Below are 21,870 nucleotides of genomic sequence, written 5' to 3' on the forward strand. Positions count from 1 at the left end.
GAATTGGAGAAATATTTTTCTCCAAATTGCTTTGTATGGTACCTTAAGCAGACCCATCCCTGGGGCAATTTAAAGTACAGCACGGCCTGCTGTTTGGTGACAAAAGACTGAAAGTTTGTTCATCTGTTTGAGAAGTCTCACTAAAGCAGCTGAATCCAAGCTTCTTTTCAAAATAGGATTATGTGTTCATGGTGCCACTTGGTCACTGGAGATGAAATGGCAACTAAAAAGCTGGTGTCCTCTACTATCATATTTCAAAGAAGCCTGATTTTGGATAGGAGATAGTAACAAGCCATTTTTTTTTTCTGGCATTGTGAATGATGAATTGCTTTCTTCTGTACATGTTGCTGTTTTCTGTTTCTTAAAGCTCTTGTGTGTGGCAAAAGGTTGTCCCATCTAGAAAAAGCCACAGACAATCAGTATCATCTTGTTTGCATCTTAATTTATCTATCTTGATTCCCCATGCTTTCTAGCCCATACTGTCCCAAGCAGCCTCTATGGTTGGAAGTTAGCTTCAGAACATATGGAGTTCTTGTTGTCATGTGTTATGTTTGTAGTATTTCTTATGTAATATAAAAATGAAATAAATTTCACTAGTTTGTATGATCACTTTGAAAATACAGTTGCAAATGACTCCATTTTATTATCCAGTTCATGAAGAGTAAAGTGAACCGAAAAACTGCATGAGAAATGTCACCAACAAAAGCTGAGGGGAAAACCTCAGTGCATGCATCTTCTTGATGTTCTGGTAATGACAATCATTAAATCGCACTCAGAGTCTGAATGGTGTATGTACTCTGTTTAAAATTGCTTTCTGATATTTTTCAGAGCTCTGCTGGCTGGTGGAGGCTTCTCCACATGGACTTACCGACAAGGCTACGATGTCAGTATTCCTGTTTACAGCCCATTGTCGGGGGAAGTGGATCTGCCAGAAAGAGGACCAGGGTAATACAGTTCCCATGAATTGGGCAAGCTATATTCAATATTGTGTTTGTGATTGCCGATGAAATATAAATATAGCTGCTAACTTGATGGTGGTCTTGGGCAATTTTGTAACAGTTGCTGTGATCATACCTGGCTTGTGCTATTAAAATTTATGAAGATTCCGATGCTAACAGCCTTGGCTTGTCTGCCAATGTGTGTTTTAGCTATGAACTGAGGATTTTTTGGGGAGTAATTCTGTTTTTTTCCTGTGTGAAATATGACAGCATGACAATGTTTCTAGTAGAGTTAGATTCAATATTTCCAGTTAGCTGACAAGATATTTCGGGTATAAATAAAACTAGGTGTTAATATGTTTGGTTTCTCTAAAGTAAGACAGGGCAGTAATTCAAAGCAATATAGATTCCCTAATAAAAGATTGCTTTGGACAATTTATTTTAGGATGCTTAAAAACAAACTGATAGCAGAAGATCACTATTGCAATGATAAAAGAAGCGTGCTGTGCCTCTGTTGTGACTTTAAAAGAGACAGAAGGGATCATGGGGATCAACACAAGTGCCTCAGATGGTATCAGCCACCAGTGCCTCTTCCAGTGCAAACTTTGAGTAACAGGAGCGAGGATGTGATCTTTACCTCTGTATGTCTTATGGCTACATTCTGTGTAAATCAGTTTAGATGTTTTTGTGATTCTGAAGTCCTTTCAGAATGACATTGAGAGTTTGGAACAGTAGAAGCCTGTACATACAGCTCTGAAAGGAAGAAGTTCTTGCAGAATGAATCTTAAGGAGGTTAGTGTGGTTAGCTCATGAAAAAGAAAAACAAGAGGTGATTTGATTATGAGAATAGTTGTACCCAGGGCTTAGAACACTGACTTTATTTTTTCTTTTTTAAAGTAATGGAGCAAGACATAAACACTAACAACCCCTGCACCCTTGTAGTTGGAAGTAAAGCAAGACAAGTAGGAAAAAACCCACCAATTTCAACAAGGAATGTAATTAGCCATTAAAATGAGCTACATGGGAAAGTGCTGGTTTCTCTAGTCCATTTGTATCTTCAGAACAAGAGTCGGTAGAAGTCTGGAAGACATGTTTTAATTGATTATGGAAGACTGCTCTTTTAATATTTCATGAGTCTCTTAATTACATAGCTGCAAATATTTCACTGGAGCAAAGTCTTACCTCTGTGATGGTTTAAAAAATAGGCAGACTGAGGCAATGGGGGTAAATTACTTGTGTGCTGATTGTGAAGGTAAATTTAGAAGCGCAGAAGCTTTAGGTCCTCTTTTCTGACTGGGACTTAAGAGTGAACGGGAAGATGGACTTTCAACTTTGTCCTGAAAATGTTGCTTTATGTTGTCCAAAAGGGACAGGACTGAATCAGAGATAGTGAGGTGAGCTTGTCCTGTTGTTGCTGTCACCATATCAAAACTAAAGAAGCACAGGGTAGCTGAGTTGTCAGTTCAGTGTCTTTTTTCAATTAAAATTGATGAGAAAATATGTGGGAGGAGAAACTAACAGCAGCATTCAGTGTCCTGTCTACTTTGTTATAGTACACAAACACCAAACACAAGGACAAATAATCCTGGCATCAGTAGCAAGTTGTTTTAATATGTAGCTAAATAATGTTTATTTCAGTCTATAACAGAGGTTGTAGTGCAAGTGTGTATTCTAATGTAATAAGCACTCTTTTCAAGTACAAATTTATTTGAAATCGTAAGTAACGCTGAGCCACTTACTATCCAAGATTTAATTACAATGCATCATTGCCCTTTCCAGCTCTTTCTGAAAATATGATCTTAGCAGTGTGTCCACATTTAGTTAGTCTGGCGCTGCTTTCCTGGATGGAAGGAAATGTGTTCTAGACCATCTTGGAATTAAACTCACAGGTAACCTTGCTGTGGGATTTCAGTCCTCGCAGGTATTTCATTCTGTCATCTCAAATGGCTCTGCACCCAGAGTACCGTTCTGAATTGGAAGCTCTTCAAGCTGAGAATGGGGAATCAGTGTTGATCCTAGACAAATGTACCAATCTGTCAGATGGGGTCCCTGCTGTTCGCAAGCGCTGTCACAAGAATCAAGTCTTTGATTATCCTCAAGTGCTCCAGGTAAGGCTGTCTCTCCTGCAAACTTCTCTTCCCCTTTGTGATTGCCTTAGCAGCAGAATGGCTCCTCTTCAGCCCTGGTAGGGTACTTCCTTGTGTTTAGTTAGGGTGCTGGCTATGTTTTGAAATGGTGTAATTCATTATGTTAGCTTGGATACTATATTCTAACTTTATTATTTTTAAGAGGGCCAAGAACTATGTACTGAAACTTTTATACAGACTACACTGCAGTTTGAAAACACTGCTTATATATAGATCAACTTAATAAGATTGGTCATCATAGACTTCTAGCTATACATGAAAATGTCATGTAAACTTAAAGAATGATACAAAGATACTACCAAATCCAGCTGCAATGGGAGGAGAAACTTTTGGAGGCCAGACAAAATTGCTTACTTTAAATGGAGGAAGAACATTGGAATCTACAGCCTCCAGAATAACTGGAAAAATGACCTTCCATAGACATGAATTTGGAATTGATTTCTTACAGTCCAAGCCTTGCTAGGTGGAGCTTGGAACAGAGGATGGCTTTGTCAATTGGAGGGAAGATTAAAATGAACTTTAAAGACTTTATGCCTGGACTTATTTGGGGACAAAAAAGAGTGCTACATTTAAGGAGAGTTGGTCAGATTATATTTTTTATATGCAGCTTAGTAGTTAAACCCTACAAAATTCTCTGTATAGACATGACAGACTGAGCTAGAAGACTTGTCAGCATACAGCTATGAAAACATTTAGGTGAAATGTCTTTCATGGCCTTGGCCCAACTTCCAGAGTCTTTCTGATGTGTGAGTGAAGATAAAACTAGGTAGCGTTCTCAGACCCCTGTGTCTCTTGGCAATTCACTGAGAGAGAGGTGCTTTGGCATGCACTATGGTGAAGGGAGTTATGCCATAGGCCACTGTGCTCTGTCTGTGGCCACCAGCACATAATCTGTCTTTGAACTTCGCCAAATGATGATAAAATAACAAACAAGCTGAGGAAAGGCCAAGTTTCCACCCCTTCTGTTATGTTTTGTAGGAAATATGTTTAAAATTCCTTGTGGAGGAGGGGGAGAGGGAGGAAAGGGTCACTCCGAGTCCTAAACTTCTAGCTGAAAGAAATATTTGCTTTATTTCTTTAAATACAGACTAGATTGCTCAAGGATAGCAAGTCACGGAATCTATATCTATATCTTGCTATATATGATTTTATAACTCAGAAGAGAGCTGGCACATGCCGAGATTGTTAAAATACTTTCCTTTGCAGAGCCCCGCATCTCCCTTTGGAATGTCTGGCTGATAACAGTGGTGATGTGAGGAGATGTATTTATAGTAACCTTTGTCTAGACAGGAAAAATGGTTATCTGGGCAGATGAGCATGTGTGTCCACATCTGGGCTTCTGTTTTTTTTCTCTCCCAGGCTAGAGACTGAAGTCTCTTCCACCTGCTGCTGTGTGATCTAGTGAGTCAGTGGTTAAAATATGTGTTCATTCTCTCTGCTCCTTCCATTCCCTGCACCCTCTTTTCCTTCTCTTCCTGTCAGAGTGGGGGAAGGGGGACTGTGATCCCAGTTCAGACTTTCCAGCACTGCCTTTGCAGACTTCCTCGTAGCCAGGCTCTGGGGCTTCTAGGTTGTTAAGTCTTCCTGTTCACAGTCTTACCTTGGAGCCTTTTAGTGCTCTATGAGTATGAACACAGCTCTCACAGTTGCTTTAGGAAACAAGTGAAGAGCCAGAAAACCCTCTTGTGTTTCCTAGTTCCATTTTGATGTTTTGCTGCCTGCTGAGCCTCCTGGCTCCTTTTCCTCAGGCCACAGAACACAAGTGGGAAAGATGTTTTCTTATCTGTAGGAGTGCCTGCATCAACTTTAGAATTTCTTTCTTAGACCTAGGGATAATAGTGACTTGGGCTTCTTCCTTGTTTGTGTAGCTGAACTCTACAAGCATTTATTTTGCAATCTTGAATCTGTAGCAAGGTTCCTCGGTGGCAGTGAGTACTGAAGTCGTTATTTACAGGGTGAGTGCAGCATAATCAAGAAGTCTGCTGCAGTTTAAACTCATGACTGTTTGTCTCGTTTGTTGTGGACATGAGTAGGCAGATTATATTCTTTCTTTTTGCATCAACTTTTTATATCTTTGGTGCTCCCTTTAGCCAACTTCCTCCTGCCCTCACCCCTTCAGAATAAGTAGTATCAATATAGTCAGTCTTTCCTTGTAGATCATACTTTCAAGGTAAGTAATCATCCTTTTTTTTTTAACCCCTGGAAGTGCATTGCCCAAGACTGAAGACAATACTCTGATGTCTTTTATTGCTGAGAAGAGTGAGTGATTTCTTCAGCTCTCTTATATTGTACTTTTTTTTTTTTTTTTTGCATTCTAATACAACCTGTGGGTGGAGTGGTTTGTTTTTTCAACAACACAACATTGCCGACACATGAATATCCTTTATTTTTTCTGTCGTTTTGTAGGAAATGTCCTCTTCTGCAAAGTGCAAAATCCAGCCAGTTACTTCATGCTTTATATTTGTGCAGTTGGTTATTTTTATTGGTGTTGAACACTACATGTATTGATAATTTTTTAGTCAATTTGTGCATATAATGTCAAACTAATCATGTTATCCATTATGCTTGTTAATCCTACAAAAGCCTAGGTATTTGATCTAATAAGAACGGTCTTAATTCTGCTCCTTGATTAACTGGGGGATCTACTGGATACTGTTGTACCTAGGAAAGGATATTTGGCCATCACTGTTTTACCTGTGAGCCACTGCTAACTGCTTTATACTTAGAGTTCTATAACTATAATTTATGTAACTACGAAGCCTATAACAGCTTTATCTAGCCCATTCTGTCTGAATTTGCCTATGAAAATGTTGTCAAAGATGATGTCAGAGGCCTTTTGAAGTTGAGATATGAAATCTGTTACTTGCTATCCTGGAGTTGGATTGCCCTATAAAGGAAGAAAATCAGGTTGACTGTATACAGTTTGTACTCAATAAGTTCATATTGATAGTCGCTCCTCTTGTTAGGCCAAACTTTCAAAATGTTTAACTTATTTTTACCCTGGAATTTTTTCAGGTAGAGAAATCGGCCATTAAAGCAAAGCATAGAATAGCCCCTTTAGCCGATTTCTCATCTCTCCACTCATATTTTTGAGCATCTGAAAGATAAAGTTGCGCAATTATGTTGACTTAGCTAATAATTCAGAATACGTTGCTTGCACAGAGCAAGCCAGTTTTTCTTTTGACTTTTTTTTTTTTTTTTTTACGAGGGAGCTGGCAGGAAAGCATAATGCATACACGCACACACACACACTTCTAATACAAATCTAACATTTTCTTGTTTTCCTCATCTGTGTGTTGGATACCATCTGCTGACAGGAGTCTACGTTCTGTGTTGTTCTACGTGGAGCCCGCCTGGGGCAGGCTGTGCTCAGCGATGTTCTTCAGGCTGGATGTGTCCCCGTCATCATTGCTGACTCCTACATTTTACCTTTCTCTGAGGTTCTGGACTGGAAGAGGTCTGTATCTTCACTATGGTACATCAAACCGCTACATAAGAGACTTCATTGCATTCAGCGATTTGAATAAAATCTGTGTGGTGCATCAAGAGTACTGGGGGTTACAGGGGATAGAATATAGAGTAAGATACATGCAGTGTTTGCCCTTAATATATTACGCATCGAAAATCGGAGAGGAAAACAAGTGAGTCAGAGATGACAGCGCATTTGGTTATCCTGTAGCCAATTATATTTCTTCTAAAACAGACTTGCTTTATACTGTATTTGAATTCAGTGGGGGCTGGTCTGCATTCAGGCTGTTTTAAGAAAAGTATATGCTAGAAATTGCATCATGTAAACGCTAAATTCTCTATATTGTATCATGATTTCTAAGTTCATCTGAGACCGAAAGGTAAATTATTTATAACTGAGTACACTGTTACTTGATCTTAGGTTAATACGTACAAAAATTACTAGTTTGTATGCGTAGCACTGTATATTCTGTTGCTGTTTGGTCACTCCAAACATTCAGCTAGCAGCAAGTCATTGGCAATCCAGATATGAGAATTCAGGATTTCTGGATCTCCTTGTCTTCCATATTTATTAAATTGTCTGTACAGATGAGTTTAGGCTTTCATGGCGTTATCTGTGGTCAGACTGGCTGGTGTTGTGAAGGAACTGCTACAGAATAATTAATTACACTGACAGAAGACTGTTTCTTTTTGCTAATATCTTCTGAATGTGTCTTATTGCAATAGGACAAAATTCTGAGTTTGAAAAGCTGTCGACATCTTTTATTGCAGAACTTCTTTCTTCCCATCTTATCATTTGTTTTCTGATGTTTGTGTATAGGGCCTCTGTTGTCATCCCTGAAGAAAAGATGCCTGAGATGTACAGTATTCTGCAAAGTGTCCCTCAGCGACAGATTGAAGAGATGCAAAGACAGGTAAAATAATGTACTATATTTAAATTGTTTTCCTTTATTTATGGTTGGAGTGTAGATTCACACACCTGCCTTACTGTGAAATTGGTTGGAATGCAGAAGCATCCATTGTACTCTCACGTTGATATTTTGGTAACTCAACCCTCTTCTTTCTTTATGCTAAACACACTGATTCACCCTTACTTTTCAATGTTGTGTCTCTACCCATCACTGGTGCAGCTAAATGTGTTGAACAGCAGCTGTTGGTCGGTACTACAGTACCCATCAAGTCAGGAAGTTAAGAATATTCTGTATGATTGCAATTGCAGGAGAATGCTTCAGTTGGCACATTTCAGTTACTCTGAGTGAATTTTCTCCCAGCTGCTATGTTAATATACGTGCTATTGGGAAATGTATTACAGGATCTTTAGCATCCACAGTCAGCAGCAGCTCTCCTGAAATGTGAAACTGAGTTTTTGACTATCTGCTTTTTCATATAAAGATCATATGGTATTTGCGATGAGTGGAGACTGACGGTTTCTACCAATGTAGTCAAACTCCACTTTCATTAATTTCACTTTTTCTTGTGTCACCTCTGCTTTCTTAACATACCGTGGGATGGAATCTCTCCCTGAATGCAGGTGTACTGCCTGCTGTCATATATTAACACGTTTCTAATGAAATCACTGTGTATTTTTGATTCTTTTTATTCTACGTGGTATTTAAATTGTATGAAAGAAGTTCAGGAGTCTGGCTTTATCTCAAGAGCAGCTTTGGTTTGTAGATAAATTTTAATACCTCAAAACGTGAGAGAAGCATTAAGCGGAAAAATGTTTTAAATATTTTAATTAAGTTGACAATTCCTGTGAGAGGGAAATTTTACTTATTTGGTGACTGAAAGAGTTGATACCATGAACTGTCCGAACTCGTGAATGATGTCTGTATGGGCTGGGTGTATCGTCAAAAGTAAATGTCTTCTAGTTCACTCCAGTTGGTGCCGATTCCTGTGTATTAACTTCGCTGTTATGGACTCTGTCATCATCAGTTGCTTTAGTTCTAGAGCTCACATGTAAAGTGCAAGCTCAGCAGATAAGGATCGTTATCCATGTGAGGATTTTCACAAAGTATGAAGAGTTTTGTTCTCAGGTTAGGACACAGGATTCAACCATGTTGTTGTTTTGGTGTCTGGAATATATAGGTGATGTTTTTAGGCTGGAGAAGAAGAAAGATGTCAACATAGGTTGTAAACTTGTATCTAGGATGTTTCATCCTTGTCACCTTATTGTACCTGACCAAATATCGCTATAAGGTAGGGAGATACTGTTATTGTTTTTCGTGATGAGTAACTGAGGCATAGAGAAAGTAAGAGCTAGGTATGGAGGGAAAAAGTAAATTATCTGATCTCAGGTGACTTTTCAAAACACATGGTATTTCTGTCATTGAATTTCTGCAAAAATTATCAAGACATGTTTCTGAAATGCCCTCATACAACCTTAGTGACAAAGTCATCTTTTGTGTAGTCCTTACAAAAAAAAACAAGCCTACAACACTCTAGTTATTTCTACCTAGACAGTGCAAAAGCTGCACAGTGTATATTAATGCTGGGTACGTGTGGAGAAAATACTATCAAATTTACGGGTAAACCTTTTCGTGCCTGAGCTGGGTTGCCAGCTTCACTTCATTCTCTATACAGAGAGTCTGCAAGTATCACAGCAACCATCAGGGGTCTCCTTTCTCTTTAAGTCCGTTCACCAAATGCACTACTGTATTTTGGTGAGGCCCACTGGCAGCATCAAGTTGCCACCAGGGATGGCAAGTGAGAAAGTATCTTTGTTGTTACAGCTCCTAGAAACATGATTTTTTTTTTTTTCTTCTTCCTTTTTTTTTTTTTTTTCCCTCTGACATGAATGTAGAAATGTTAACAGTAGGGAGCTTTGCTTAATAAAGCTTTAAAGCTGACATTAATAGTCTGTTAAAGTGTATATTGATTTTTCTTGTTGTTTGTTTCACTAATATAATGAAATAATCAATTCAGAATAGTGTTCTCCTTCTGCAGAGGATGCACTTGACAAAAAAATGCAAACAGAAACAGACAAAGAAAACCTCAAACATTCACAGTGAAACAAACCAACAAAAACCCCCTTTGATTCAGGTGATCTATAAATTACCTATATTATCTATAACTCCATAATACTAAATTAAAATAGAAGAATATTTTAATACCAAAACGTAATTCTAGTCTGTGTCTGCAGTGAATTTTTGTGGCGCATGGAATTCTGTGAGGGGAGACAATATGTTTTCGATAAAGACTTGTGAAACACACTTTGTCAGTACCTGCTGATTAACATACTTTTTCAGTAAATTAAGAAACCAGTTGACATATTCTGACATGAGTGTGTTTGAGATCATCTTCTTTTTAGCCAAATAGAACAGGTCCTTGCTCTAAATTTCTCCTGGTTTTTAGTAAGTTGAAACATGCATTCATCATACCAATCAGACTTTCTGGGTCTGATAACCTTTGAGGGATTGGAGCCTTGCTGTCCCACTACTGTGGTTTCAGTGGTTGTCTTGATTATGACATAATTCTTATCCTTAGTTGGAAAACCTCGTAATTAAAACAAATTTTATTGTGAATGTTAACTTGCCAGTTTTCTTTGTTGATAAGGTACTCTTTTTGTATAGTATTTTGTTGCAGCTGATTCTCTGGAGATCAGGTGTCAAGGTTAATGTGTGTGTGTATAAATATATACACATATATAGGTATATATAATTTTTTCCAGGTTGAAAAAGATTATGTGTGTTTAATGAATAAACTTTTCTCTATGCTTAATTTTTGCTTTGTTTCTGGAAGTACTTCTAGCCATACATCTGCTGGAGAAGAGAGGAAGGGTCTTAAAGAGAAGTTGTTACATTTAAAATACGTAAGAACCTGTATTTGAAAATACAGCTTGTATATTTGAAAATATAGTTTGTGCACTGATCATGAGCATCGCACAATACTGTAATGAAGAGGATGAAATACAAGTGCTTTAGCTTTGAAGTTATCATCTGCTTGGATCTACAGCTGGTATGACCTGGGCTGTGATTTCCTATGATGCAACTTTGTTTTGCATGATTGTTTTGTCAGATAGTACATGGTATAAATCAGGAAAGAGGTTTATTGGTTTAAGCAGAGCTGGAATGTGGGAAACCAAAATTAATTTCTGCTGTCCTGAATTACGCCTGATTGTGCTGAGATCTCTGGAGATTAGCCATATTACCTTATTTATGCTTTTATTGTTCAAACCTGCAGAACACTTTCCCCTCAGCAATTCCTGGTTCAGGTCCCTGTATTTTGTCATAAGAACGAATAGTTTCTGTGCTCATGGCCTAGTTGTGAGAAATGGTTACGTATTTCCAAAACTACATGTACAGGCTATGTCAATGAGAACTGTAGACTAGCATATGATAGCTCTTATAAACTCCAACATACTGACCATCACAAAGAGCCTCTGCTAGTTGAGCTGCTAAAATTAATAGCAGTCTGGATGAAACTTATGCATTTCTGGGATTGCTGTCTTGTCTGTTTTCTACAGTAATGTTGTCATTCTCATTTTCTTTGAAGCTTCCTTGAACCATCCCCCTCTCACAAATAGTTCCATATGGTGTCTGAAACCCTGGCCGAAGCTCCCCGAGGCGAGTTGATAAGCAGCTTAGCTGTACAGCTACTGATCAAGCAGACTTGATGCTTTACCCTTATTCTTTCATTTTCTCTGCACCACAAAGTAGCACCCAGGTAATAGCAAAGTTGTAGAAGTGGAGGGACACAAAATAGCAGTAAGTGTAGTAGACCTCTGATAGAGTGAAATTTGAGATTTCCTCTTGCTCCTGAAGAAGAATAAAATAGGTAAAGAAAGAAAGGAAACAAAACGAAGCTTTGCCAGTATCTGTTTATCCCATGCCTTGTATAGTTTCCTTCCCAACAGAGTTTTTCAAGTGCTTTGCTTTGAAAGCCTGTTAATCTCTGGAAACATATATCACTGCTGTAGCTGATACATAAATGTCTTTAACTTGTATGAAAGTTTTTCACAACTTATATCTGAGTCTCTGTGTCTTTTTTCCTTTCTTTTAATGAAATGAAGCTGTCTATCTGAATATACAGACATTTTATAAATGCTTTTCCTCACTAAGTATCAACAACTTGGAAGTCTTCACACAGATAGGCTTGTAAAGGCATAGGATCAGAGTACGAAAGTACTCTGCTATGGGAATAGAAAAGTTATTCCTCTGTTTATTTAGGCATTCTTTCTCACTGAATGGATTTTAGGTAAGGAGTTTATTTTCAAAAGAAGGTTTTGTGTGCCTGTTCCATTTTGACTTTATAACACTCCCCACCTCCCAAAAATAAAAATTTGGGTTGATACCTAGTCTGAAAGACTCTATGACTTTGTGAGCTCTGATAGTACAAGAATGAAGAGCTAGTGTTCTTGGGTGCAGGAATTCTTTTCATCCTAGTTTCCTAGGGAAACAGGGGTATGATCACATCAAACATACATGCTCTTTTCTCTTCTGGTTTCTGTTATTGTCCAGTTTTGACCCAACTTACAGAGAGATGTAGCTCTTGGAGATAAGAAATTCCATAAAATTAAGTAGCTGTGTGGAAGATGAGCACCCCAGAAGCGCATGGTTTTGAAGGAAGAAGTTGCAGCTTCACCTAACATTAATAGAAAAACCCCTTGCAGCTACCCCTTATGAATGATTCTGCTTTGGCAAAGGTTTTGTTTGGAACTGGCACATCTTAGGCCAAACAAATTCAGATGTAGCATGACCAAATGGTAAAGTGGCAAGGGGATATTTGAAAGGAAAACCAGCTTTCTCATAGGCAGTGATGTCTTGTCAGCTAGGTACGGTCGTTGGAAAAGAATTCTTAGAGCTGTAATTAATAGTTATGTGGAAAAAGAAATTTAATGGTCAGTCATGGTCAAAAAAAAGTAAAATAAAGAATTTTTAGGGAAGTAGTGGAGAACAAATGGAAAATACTGTGCCACTGCACAAGTCTGTTGTATGTCTGCACTCTGAATACAATTCATAGTTACAGTGCTCCCATCTTAAAAAAGGTATAATAGATGAGGGTGATCAAAGATTTCAAAAGCAGAGTGATTGAACATGAATACTCTCCATCTTGAAGATGAATGATTTGGGATAAAATGAGGAGCAAGAATATGATACATAGGTATAAAATAAGAAGGTCATGAAGAACACATAGAAACGTGACTGTACATTGTTTGAAATTGTGTAGGAATTGTGTAATTGGGAATCTGGTCTAAAAAATAAAGGAGATGATCTTTTCCCAGAACTCTTAGTAGGTAGTCTGTCGGACTCACTGCTTCAGCATTTGGTATGGGTGAAGAGTTTTTATTGGTGTAAATAGTAAATGAAGAAATCCAGAGAAGCAAAATCTGTCAGAGATGAATGCAAAGGCATCCCTCTGGCTTAGGAAGTGCCCGAGTTGCAGACTCCCAAAGGCGCCAGAGGACTTCGGGGCAGTGATGCAGCTTCAGGACTCAGGTTTGATATTATAATGCCTTGGGAAATAATCATGTCAGATCATCAGTGTTGTTTTAAATGCATCTTAACTTCAGTGGTTGCCAAACACTTAAATGAGAGAACGTTGACCCTGGTGTAAAGTTTCCTCCTTTGTATGAATGGACAACTCACTTTCCTGAAGCCCCACAAGATACTCTTGTCAAATAGTGGCCACGCAGCATTCTTGATTTAGATAATCACGATCTCTCATTGTTTCAACCCATGTGGACAATTAAAAGCTGAAAAGGGAGGTAAATGAAGTTTAAAAAAATGTGGATAGAAAACATGTAGTTTGCAATGTTTGTTCCCACAGTCGGAATACCTAGACAAGCTATTGTGGTTTTTCTAGTGCATGTCCCATGTGCCTCAGCCCTGACCTGACAAAACGTTTGGACTCTGGGTCAAACAGAGCTGAAGACACATGCATAAATCAATGACTTGTTTTAGTGCCACGTTAAAACAACATGAGTGGCTGGCTTTTCTGACCCCTCCTCTCTTTCATTTAATGTGCTGCTTTGGCTCTTCTTTAAAGAGGGCTCTGTAGAGTAATTTCAACTCTTATCAGCTTGCTGACAGCTATATGAGCCTTTCTTCTGGCTCCAGGCAATCGCTGCCGGCGTGTGAAACATCCAATTCTTACAGCGGAATGGTCCTGGCTAGAGTTAAAGCAAATGGGTGGTGGACTTTTCCTGTGGGTGGTGCAGCTCACATGAAAGGGATGGGATTTAGTTCTTGTTAGCCAATTAAACAGAACTTCATTTCAATATCTGGACACTGGGAGCTCTTTGAGCATGGTTAGATTTTTACAAGTGCTTTTAATGAGAATATTCAACTTTCAGCTGCAGTTCTTGCCCTGATGGGGAAGAGCTTCTGTCTTGGGGTTTTTTAGACTCATCATTATCAAATTTAAATGAACTTTCATCTGTCTGCCATTTGTAGCATTTTAAGGAGTGTGATTGGAGAGGCTAACCCTGCTTTAATCCTCCCAGAGTGCTTCAGTGGAGCTCTGGGTCCTCCATAAATGTCAGGCCTGGACAATTTGCTGTCTTATCAGATGCAGTGAAGTTAGTTCCAACCCTCTCACCCCTCCCCCAGAGGAAAGATTTGTTGCTGCAAACAGCAAAGGGAAGAGAAAATTTTTTCCTGGCTTATTGCCAGGATCACCAGGGGAGTTGCAGAATCCTTGGCATTTATATATGAGACTTTCATTGCTCTCCCTCCTTCATTTGTTGCAGAGAGTATCCTTATCCTATATTTTTTTTTTTTCTTTCCTATTGTCTGTCGTGCCCTGTTACTTTCCAGGATCAAGAAAACTGGTTTTGTGCCTCTCGTATTACAGAGTGGTCTGCATGTCATTTCTGAGAGCTCAGAAGTTTGAGAGCAGTCAGCAACTCAATTAGTAATTTTTATTGGATGCAGTTGTCCTGCCTTTGTATCTAGATTTGCATCCTCTAAACAACAAAAGGATAAACTTCAAGTCTAAGAGGGAAATTACGCTATTTTAAGACAAAATTATTTTCTGGTTAAGATTAGATTTTAAGAGTCTGTATGTTGTTGCAAAGTGGGCTTTTGGTGCTTATCCTTTGCAGATTGCTATGCATAGCTTGGATATAGTACGGATAGATCCAGATGATCCAAAAATTGGAAAGGCGTGTACTTCTTTTAGAAAGAATGTTTGAAAATATTTTGCCATGCATGTGAAGCAGTTAGCTGCAGATAAGTGGATGATTAAGCATCTCTCCTGGTATGTCACTCATTCTTTGTTACTCTGTGCTCTCCCTCTGCTGCTGCTTAGTCTTTACCACATCACGTTTCTGTATAAAATTCACTTACCCCTTCATTACTGAAAGTGTTACAACTTTAGCATTTATGAATATAATATAAATACTCTGCACTGCTCTGGTAATTGGCATGTGAGTATATTAAATATTAGTAGTAAATACACCTTGGTCTTGTATTCATTTTACTGATGCATGGATAGAGATATAATTAATTTGTACAAGGTTAATAATATTAGTAATGGAATTTAGAACTCCTGGATCCTGTTTCAGTGACTAAATCAAATGTATCTTACAACAGAGTAGGAAAGTTTGGCTTTTAAGTTGCAAAGGTTTTACATGTTCTATAGAAACAGTCTGCTGCCAGATAACCTTTAGATGGCTTTTCTTTTAATCTTTGTCTGTAAGTTGTGCAGAAATATCTAACAGTTTCTTGGATCCCTGTCTATAGGAAAATTATGTAAGTTTGTTACAAATGGAAAAGTGGGCTGTGCTAGGGATATACTGTAATGCGCTATGGCTTGCAAATGGTGTAACTTGCATCTGGGGGTTGGCTCTTTCTTTTCCTCTCTGCTCCTCTTTTTTTTTTTTTTCTCCCCATTACCTGACAATTTTGAATGCTCTTTAGAAATGAAAATGGCACCTGACGTATTAGTTGTTTTTGAATACTTATTCTGTGTTGGTGACTTAGACCTATACAGATATTCTGGAGAGGAGGATTATAGAGGGTGTGCATATTCCAGGGTACTAATAGTGGAGTAGGGAATTATGGATAGAAGTTGTTAGGTTATGGTTAAGCTTAAGAAATACGGTTTCCTGCAACTGGACCTAGCCAGTAATGGAATTCTGGTCTCAGGGTGTCCACAAAATTCTTCATCTGGGTTCCCCCACACAACACCATTAAGTGCTTCCCGATGCTGTAGGAAGCAAAAGCAAAAAATATCAGTGGTGCCTGTTGAGACACAGGGAAGAACTCTCCTGATCCTCAGTTTGGTGATTGGGTTAAGCCTTAGTGTGAATGCAACAGCCATCTACCAGCTGTCTGAAATGCTGCAGTCAGCCGGCAGTGCCAAGGCCGGGCTCTGCGCTCTGCCTCTTGCCGCTATTTCGTTTCTGGACTGATTCCACCTGTGTTTAGTAGCCAGTTCTTCAGGGAATCTCCCAACACGCGAGTTCCCTCTGTTGCAGAGGCCATGTTATCTGTGAGTTGAGGGGAGAGGGAAAACAACTCCTTCCTCATGTTTTCAATTACTTAGGTGAAGCAAAAGTTTAATACAGAATAAATATGCAAATGATGATCACTGATGTACTTTCCATCTTTTTTTGGGGGATAGCAAGAGCTTCTTTAATAAGCTTTATCTTTGAGATTACTATATGAAGGCAAATTTTGTAAATAAGAAAAGCAAAGAATATTCCTCTTCAGCATGCTATTTCAGTTGTTTGGCAAGATAAAATAAATAACCCTTGTTGATGTCTACCTATTATTTTGTCCATGTAAAATTATTTTCAACCCTATTCCTTTTCAGTGTGACCAACACATAGTATTATCACAACCAGCAATTATCAGTTAACTTCCCTACTTCATCAGACAGTCATACAGCCATGCAGTTTGAGTCATGAAGGATGAGGTATTTTTACATAGCTTGAGCTTACATCACTTATTTTTAAGGTGGGGAACTAAAAAGCAGCACCATGTCCTAAATGGTGTTTTCCCAATAGATACTAAAAAACCCCCAAACACTTCAAACAACAAAACACCACTGCCAGTCGTTCAGCTTTTATCCTCATAGAAGTCAGCAAGATATATCTCTGTTCAAGCAATGCTGACAGTAACATCTGTGGTTAAAATTGTCCAGTGTTGAGAACTCTGTGTATGGGAGTATGTGTATGTTTATGTTTATATGAAATAGAACTATATAGCTTACAGGAAATGGAGTAAAACATCTCTTCATCAAAAGGGCAAGTTCTTCCTGAAGTTGAGGGATGTAGTGATTTTTAACTACTGTAATATGGTGGTAACCCTACCTAGATTTTTCTTTTGCTTATTTCAAAAAGCTGTCCTTTCATGTGTGTGACTGGCACTACGCTTGCTTTGTGTTTAACTTCTCTAATCAAGGGAATTTAAGCTTCTGTTCTCCCAGCATTAGTACAGCAGTCATGGGAAATCTCAAACAAGACAGATCTTGTTGCAGCAGTTGACACAAATAAGAGCAGTTGTGCTTTTATTTATTTATTTTTGATGCTGGATGCTGATTAAAAGTTTCCAAGCATCCTTTAGCCATGTCATAAAGCCAACCAGCAGAGAGCAGGGCAGCTGCTGAGGAAAGGAGATGCCAGCAGACATAGGACAAGATCACAGTGGGAAGCATCAGTGTGTGTAACTCAGAAAGCTGGGAAAGGTGTAAACAGATCCCCAGTTTATCTGTAGAGTGGGCTCTCCAAACACTGTTTTATTGGCCAGTGGCTCCTGCTTTACTAACCTCTAACCTCTGCAAAACTCAGAGGTGCTGCCCACCAGCCAGCCTTGTCTTTGAACCCCCCTTGGCTCCTGCCACCTCAAAGGCTTGCAGTCAGATTCCTCTGTTTTGCTTGGGACCTCGCCTCTCAGCAGGATGCCCGCAGCAGGGAAAACTGATCTACCCTGAGAACATAGACATATTTGAAGGCAATACCCCTGGGACTAGAAACCTATTGCTTTCAGTTTCAGGAGCTGTCCATCATTTGTCAAGAAATGTGGCTAAAACATCCCCCCACCTGCCAGCTTGTGGTCATACAGTAGTTGAATGTTCCCTGCAGTTACATACATGTATTTGTTTTCTATGATTTTCTAGACTGCTGTTGAATCAGTGATAACATAAGTCTAGCCCACTGTAGGTCTGTTTTCATGTTGTTAACAGGGAGTGTGTAAAGGACAAACATCATAGAAAGGGTGATACAGATCCAAGTAATTTTGGTGACACCTCAGGTTAGGTGTGCCTGCCCCTTCACAGCAACAGCCTGGAGTAACTGGATTAATTTGGGAGCCCTGCAAACTCCTGGGAACTGGAGAGAAGAGAGTGGGCTATTTTTTGTGTCTTTACATCGTTGTCAGTGATGATTATGTAGGTACAACTATCTGGAAGCCACAATAGGATCTATATTACTCTTACAGCTGTGTTATTTCTGTGGTGTCAACATGTCATTTGCCTCCAAGTAGGAAGACAGAACTGAAAGCTCTTTCGGAGTGAAGGAAATTCAGTAAATGGTAGCCATTTTTACATTACCTGTTTTTAAAGCTCTAAGTGCTTTATGAAACTTAGCTTTTTTTCCCCATTCTGCTGTTTTCTTTGCTGACCCTGTCTCAGTGCTTTGTAATAGTTTTCCCAGCTGCAGCTGAGAATTGGGGCAGGTCCTTGCTGCTCGTAGTGTTGCTATCTGCTTGTTGGCTCCATCACTGAAGTGTATTTTGGCAGTGAATTTGTAGGGTGCCAGGGCAGAAAGTCAGGTTTCCTGGCTGGTGCAATGTTACCTTCTGCAATAGAGTTGTGAGGTTGACACACTCGTTAATCAAAGAAGCGAGTCTGAGGTGCAGAAATATATGGAGGAAGGGGAGAACACCAGTGTTAAGTGGTATTTTTATCTCTTTAAGTCTTGTGTTCTTGCTATCTTTAAAGCTAAGGACAAGGAATAGTGGAAGTCTGTATTTTAGGGGTCAAGATAATGCAGGATTTCAAAACCATATAAAATGTTACCATTTCATGAGAGAGAACTAGAACTTGTCTGTTGAAAACAGCTTCTTCTATGTCATATATTTGAGCCATATTTTAAGCAGAACAAGGCTCTTAAAAAAAAAAAAACCAAAAAAACAAAAAAAACCACCCACCAACCAATCAAAAAACAACCAAAAACCAAAACAGCATCCCCCAAACAAAAAAAATCAAACCCCCATAAATTATCTGAAAGTATGGAAGCAAGACTCAAAATGTTGACTTTGACAGATATGCTTCAAAGAACCATTGCCATATATGCATGGTATGTGTTGTTGTACATATGGATTGCTATAATTTATACAAGTGGTTCTTTTCAAAGTACGAAAGAGGAGAATCTGAGGAAAACTGCAGTGCAAGAGGCTTAAGATTAATATCTGAGCTTGCACTAACATTTTCTTTTACCTTTAGCTCTTATGAGTCAGCATTTGTCAAGTGGTTCACTGCAATAAAACTGAGAGCCGGTAGAAGTGAGTTACTCCCAAGTGGCTGGTATCTGAAGAGTAAGATTAGCATTTTGAACTCTGACCTCTATCCCCTTATGAATCGGCAGCTTCAAAAAGAAAAAGAAATTTGAATAGTGGAAAGATTTAGTTTTCACTCTCTGTAGCTGAAGTAGGCAAATGTGCTTGTTTCATGGCTGAAATTACTATGGTGGAGAATATTGACCCAGGTGATTAAATCTACCTACTGCTTTACTTCTGAAGGGATTTTTTTTTTTGAGGCTGAATTATAGTAAAAATTTGCACCACCAAATGTCTGTCTAGAATCTCTTTCTTAAAATATAGCACTGACATGATACACATTATTGTTTTACTTGCTCATCCTGCAGAAACATCTTGTCATTAAGGAATATTCCTCTATAGGCCACTCCTATAGATTAAGAGAATATTTTCAAGGCTTTATGTGGGGATCATGCATACGTCAGAAACAGGAGTCAAAAAATGGAATGAAAATTCAGAAACAATATTAAAAGAACAGCTCTATATACCCTGCATTGTGTTCTACTGTTCTTCCCTTGTAGAGAAACTTCTAGTTTGAGGTTTGGGAAAACCTGATGTTAGATTATGGATTAGTCTTCATATGAAGTGATCAGACACCCACAAAGGTGCAGTTCCTTGCTGCTCCCATTTTTTAGCTTTAAAGGTGGCATGCTAATGTTATAAGCACTCTTCATAGAATTCCTCCACTGCTGCTTTGCTTGGATAGGTCCTCACTGACAAACAGACATAATACAACCAGTTTAGGATGAATTTGAAATGTGCTTTTAATCTACTCTTCTATAAAGCATGAAAATAATTCAGAAAACTTTTGGTTTTAGGCAAGTTAGCATGATTTTACCAGTATTCAATTGATTTAATGGATTAACTCTTAAAATTCATGCATAGTAGTCTGTGTATGGGGACAAGAATCTAATTTTTACTTTGATTGTGATTTTCTCCAGTTTGGGGTAGTTGTATTGGCAGCCCAAAAGTAAGCCAACTTTTCAGAGCATGGCTGTCATTTTTTTGTAGCCTAAAACACATGAATTTTTTAAATGTAGCCTACATTCTTGTTTGTTCTTATTTCAAATCTTTGTGCCTCTCTGGGAAAATGAGAGGGCCCTCAGGTTAATTTTGAAGATGGGGCTTTCAGGGACAGAAGGATCATGGCCCACAGCTGGCCACTTACTGTGGCCTCTCATGCTCCCTTAATAAGAGAGGAACAGATTGTTCAGGAAGTATTTTAAGGTACTAGAGCTCTAAATTTCTCTCCCTATTGTTTTTACCCGCTGATTACAGAGAGAAGATTGGGCCAGCCAGCCTTAGGTGTATTGGACTTGATTGTGTGATATCGGGTCCTATACCAAATAAACACCTTTTTTTTTTTTTTAACCTAAATTCTTATCACTTTCTAGAAACAATAAATTACTGTCTAATTCTTAATAGTATAAAGTGTTCTGAAGGTTTCTTGTAAGCCTGTGTAAAGAAACAAAGGTGCACTGGTTTTAGCTGGGCCAACTGGTATCATCTTTGCTGAAGAACTGTGTACTAGAAGGGATATGTATGACCAGCAAGGAAGTTGTTGGAACAGGGAACGAGCTGTAGAAATGGTAAGGTGGTTCAGAAAGAAGGGGCGGTTTACAATTCATAGGCAGAAAAATGTGGGAATTTGGAGTTAGAGGGGCCTCAGTCTGAACCCAGAATTTGTTTTGGGGAACTTTTTATAAAATGCTTGTTTCTCCAAAAGGGGAACTTATGCTCTCTTGAGTCCTATTTTACCTTGGGGTGGGGGGGGAGTAGGGGACTTAAGAGTTCAAGCTTGCTATCTGATTATTATATATCATCAGCTATCCTCTTATGCGTCTTTAGTATGGGGCAAATAAAAAATAATTCTGTTTACCTTGAACCTGAGTAGCCCATCTAATCCTACTGCACAATGGAAAGAGGTTATGGGGGGGTGTTGCCTGTGACCAATCATAGTAGGTTGCTTGATGGCCAATAACTTGTTAGGTCTCAGTAACTTTAAAAACATTTGGTTATATTACTGTATTGTGTACTTTAAGAGCCTGAAGGTCTTAGTGGACAAACGTCAATGCCCAGAGCTATTAGATAGTGAAGGTACACATTTTAGCAAAGTGTTGCCACAGTCAGTTACTTTGGTAGCATTGATTAGCTATTAGTTTTTTTATGTTAAGGTTTCTTTTTACAAATAACAGGAGGATAAAGTTAATTTTTTTCATGTTTTTCTAGAATGGTTAAGTCTCACAGCATCTTTGTGAGTTGAATATTACACATATTGCTGCAAGGCTGAAGTAGAAGCAAGAAATCAAATGCAGCAGCTAGGCCCCACTCTTTTTTTCAGCAAAATTCCCTAACCTAGCTGCTCAGGGAGTAAAAATCAGGAGCACCAAGAGCCATTGAGGAGGAAAGGCATTTGAGTGTGAAAGTAGTTATATTTCAAGGCCTTGTAAACCTTTTCAAGGCATTTTGGAAACACTGAACTCCTGCAGTGGGGTAAAATCTGACAGCATCATGGCACCTGACCTAAAAGCTGAGAAAAGTGGTAGTGTATGGGCAGTTAACTTTTAGTATACTTTTTGCAAATCTTGTTGCTTTTTTCCCTTTTTGCTAGCTTTACCAACTCTTACCAAATCCTGGGCTTTCAAACGACATGAGGCTAGAAAGTTCCTTTCATGGACTGTTTTCCCCTTGATGTAACTGTTACAGAACGTATTCCTTTCCTTGCCTCATGCCCCGTGTTTTTCTTTTCACAAACTAATCAAAAGATTTACGTTGATCTGTCTTGCACTCTACACTGGAGCACCATTAGTGGCATTAACACTGGAACTTATAAAC

General features: G+C 38.7%; 1 protein-coding gene across 2 annotated transcripts in view; it reads left to right on the top strand.

The window, feature by feature from the left end:
• Positions 1-21,870, top strand: part of EXT2 (exostosin glycosyltransferase 2) — a 77,173-nt gene that overhangs the window by 6,911 nt on the left and 48,392 nt on the right. For both annotated transcript variants that reach the window (XM_065838615.2, XM_071809110.1), the window contains exons 4-7: positions 829-945; positions 2,851-3,046; positions 6,403-6,542; positions 7,374-7,467. In XM_065838615.2, coding sequence (XP_065694687.1) covers positions 829-945; positions 2,851-3,046; positions 6,403-6,542; positions 7,374-7,467 — 547 coding nt within the window. The remainder of the gene's footprint in view (positions 1-828; positions 946-2,850; positions 3,047-6,402; positions 6,543-7,373; positions 7,468-21,870) is intronic.

Source organism: Patagioenas fasciata, chromosome 5 (genome assembly GCF_037038585.1).
Source record: "Patagioenas fasciata isolate bPatFas1 chromosome 5, bPatFas1.hap1, whole genome shotgun sequence".
NCBI lineage: Eukaryota > Metazoa > Chordata > Aves > Columbiformes > Columbidae > Patagioenas > Patagioenas fasciata.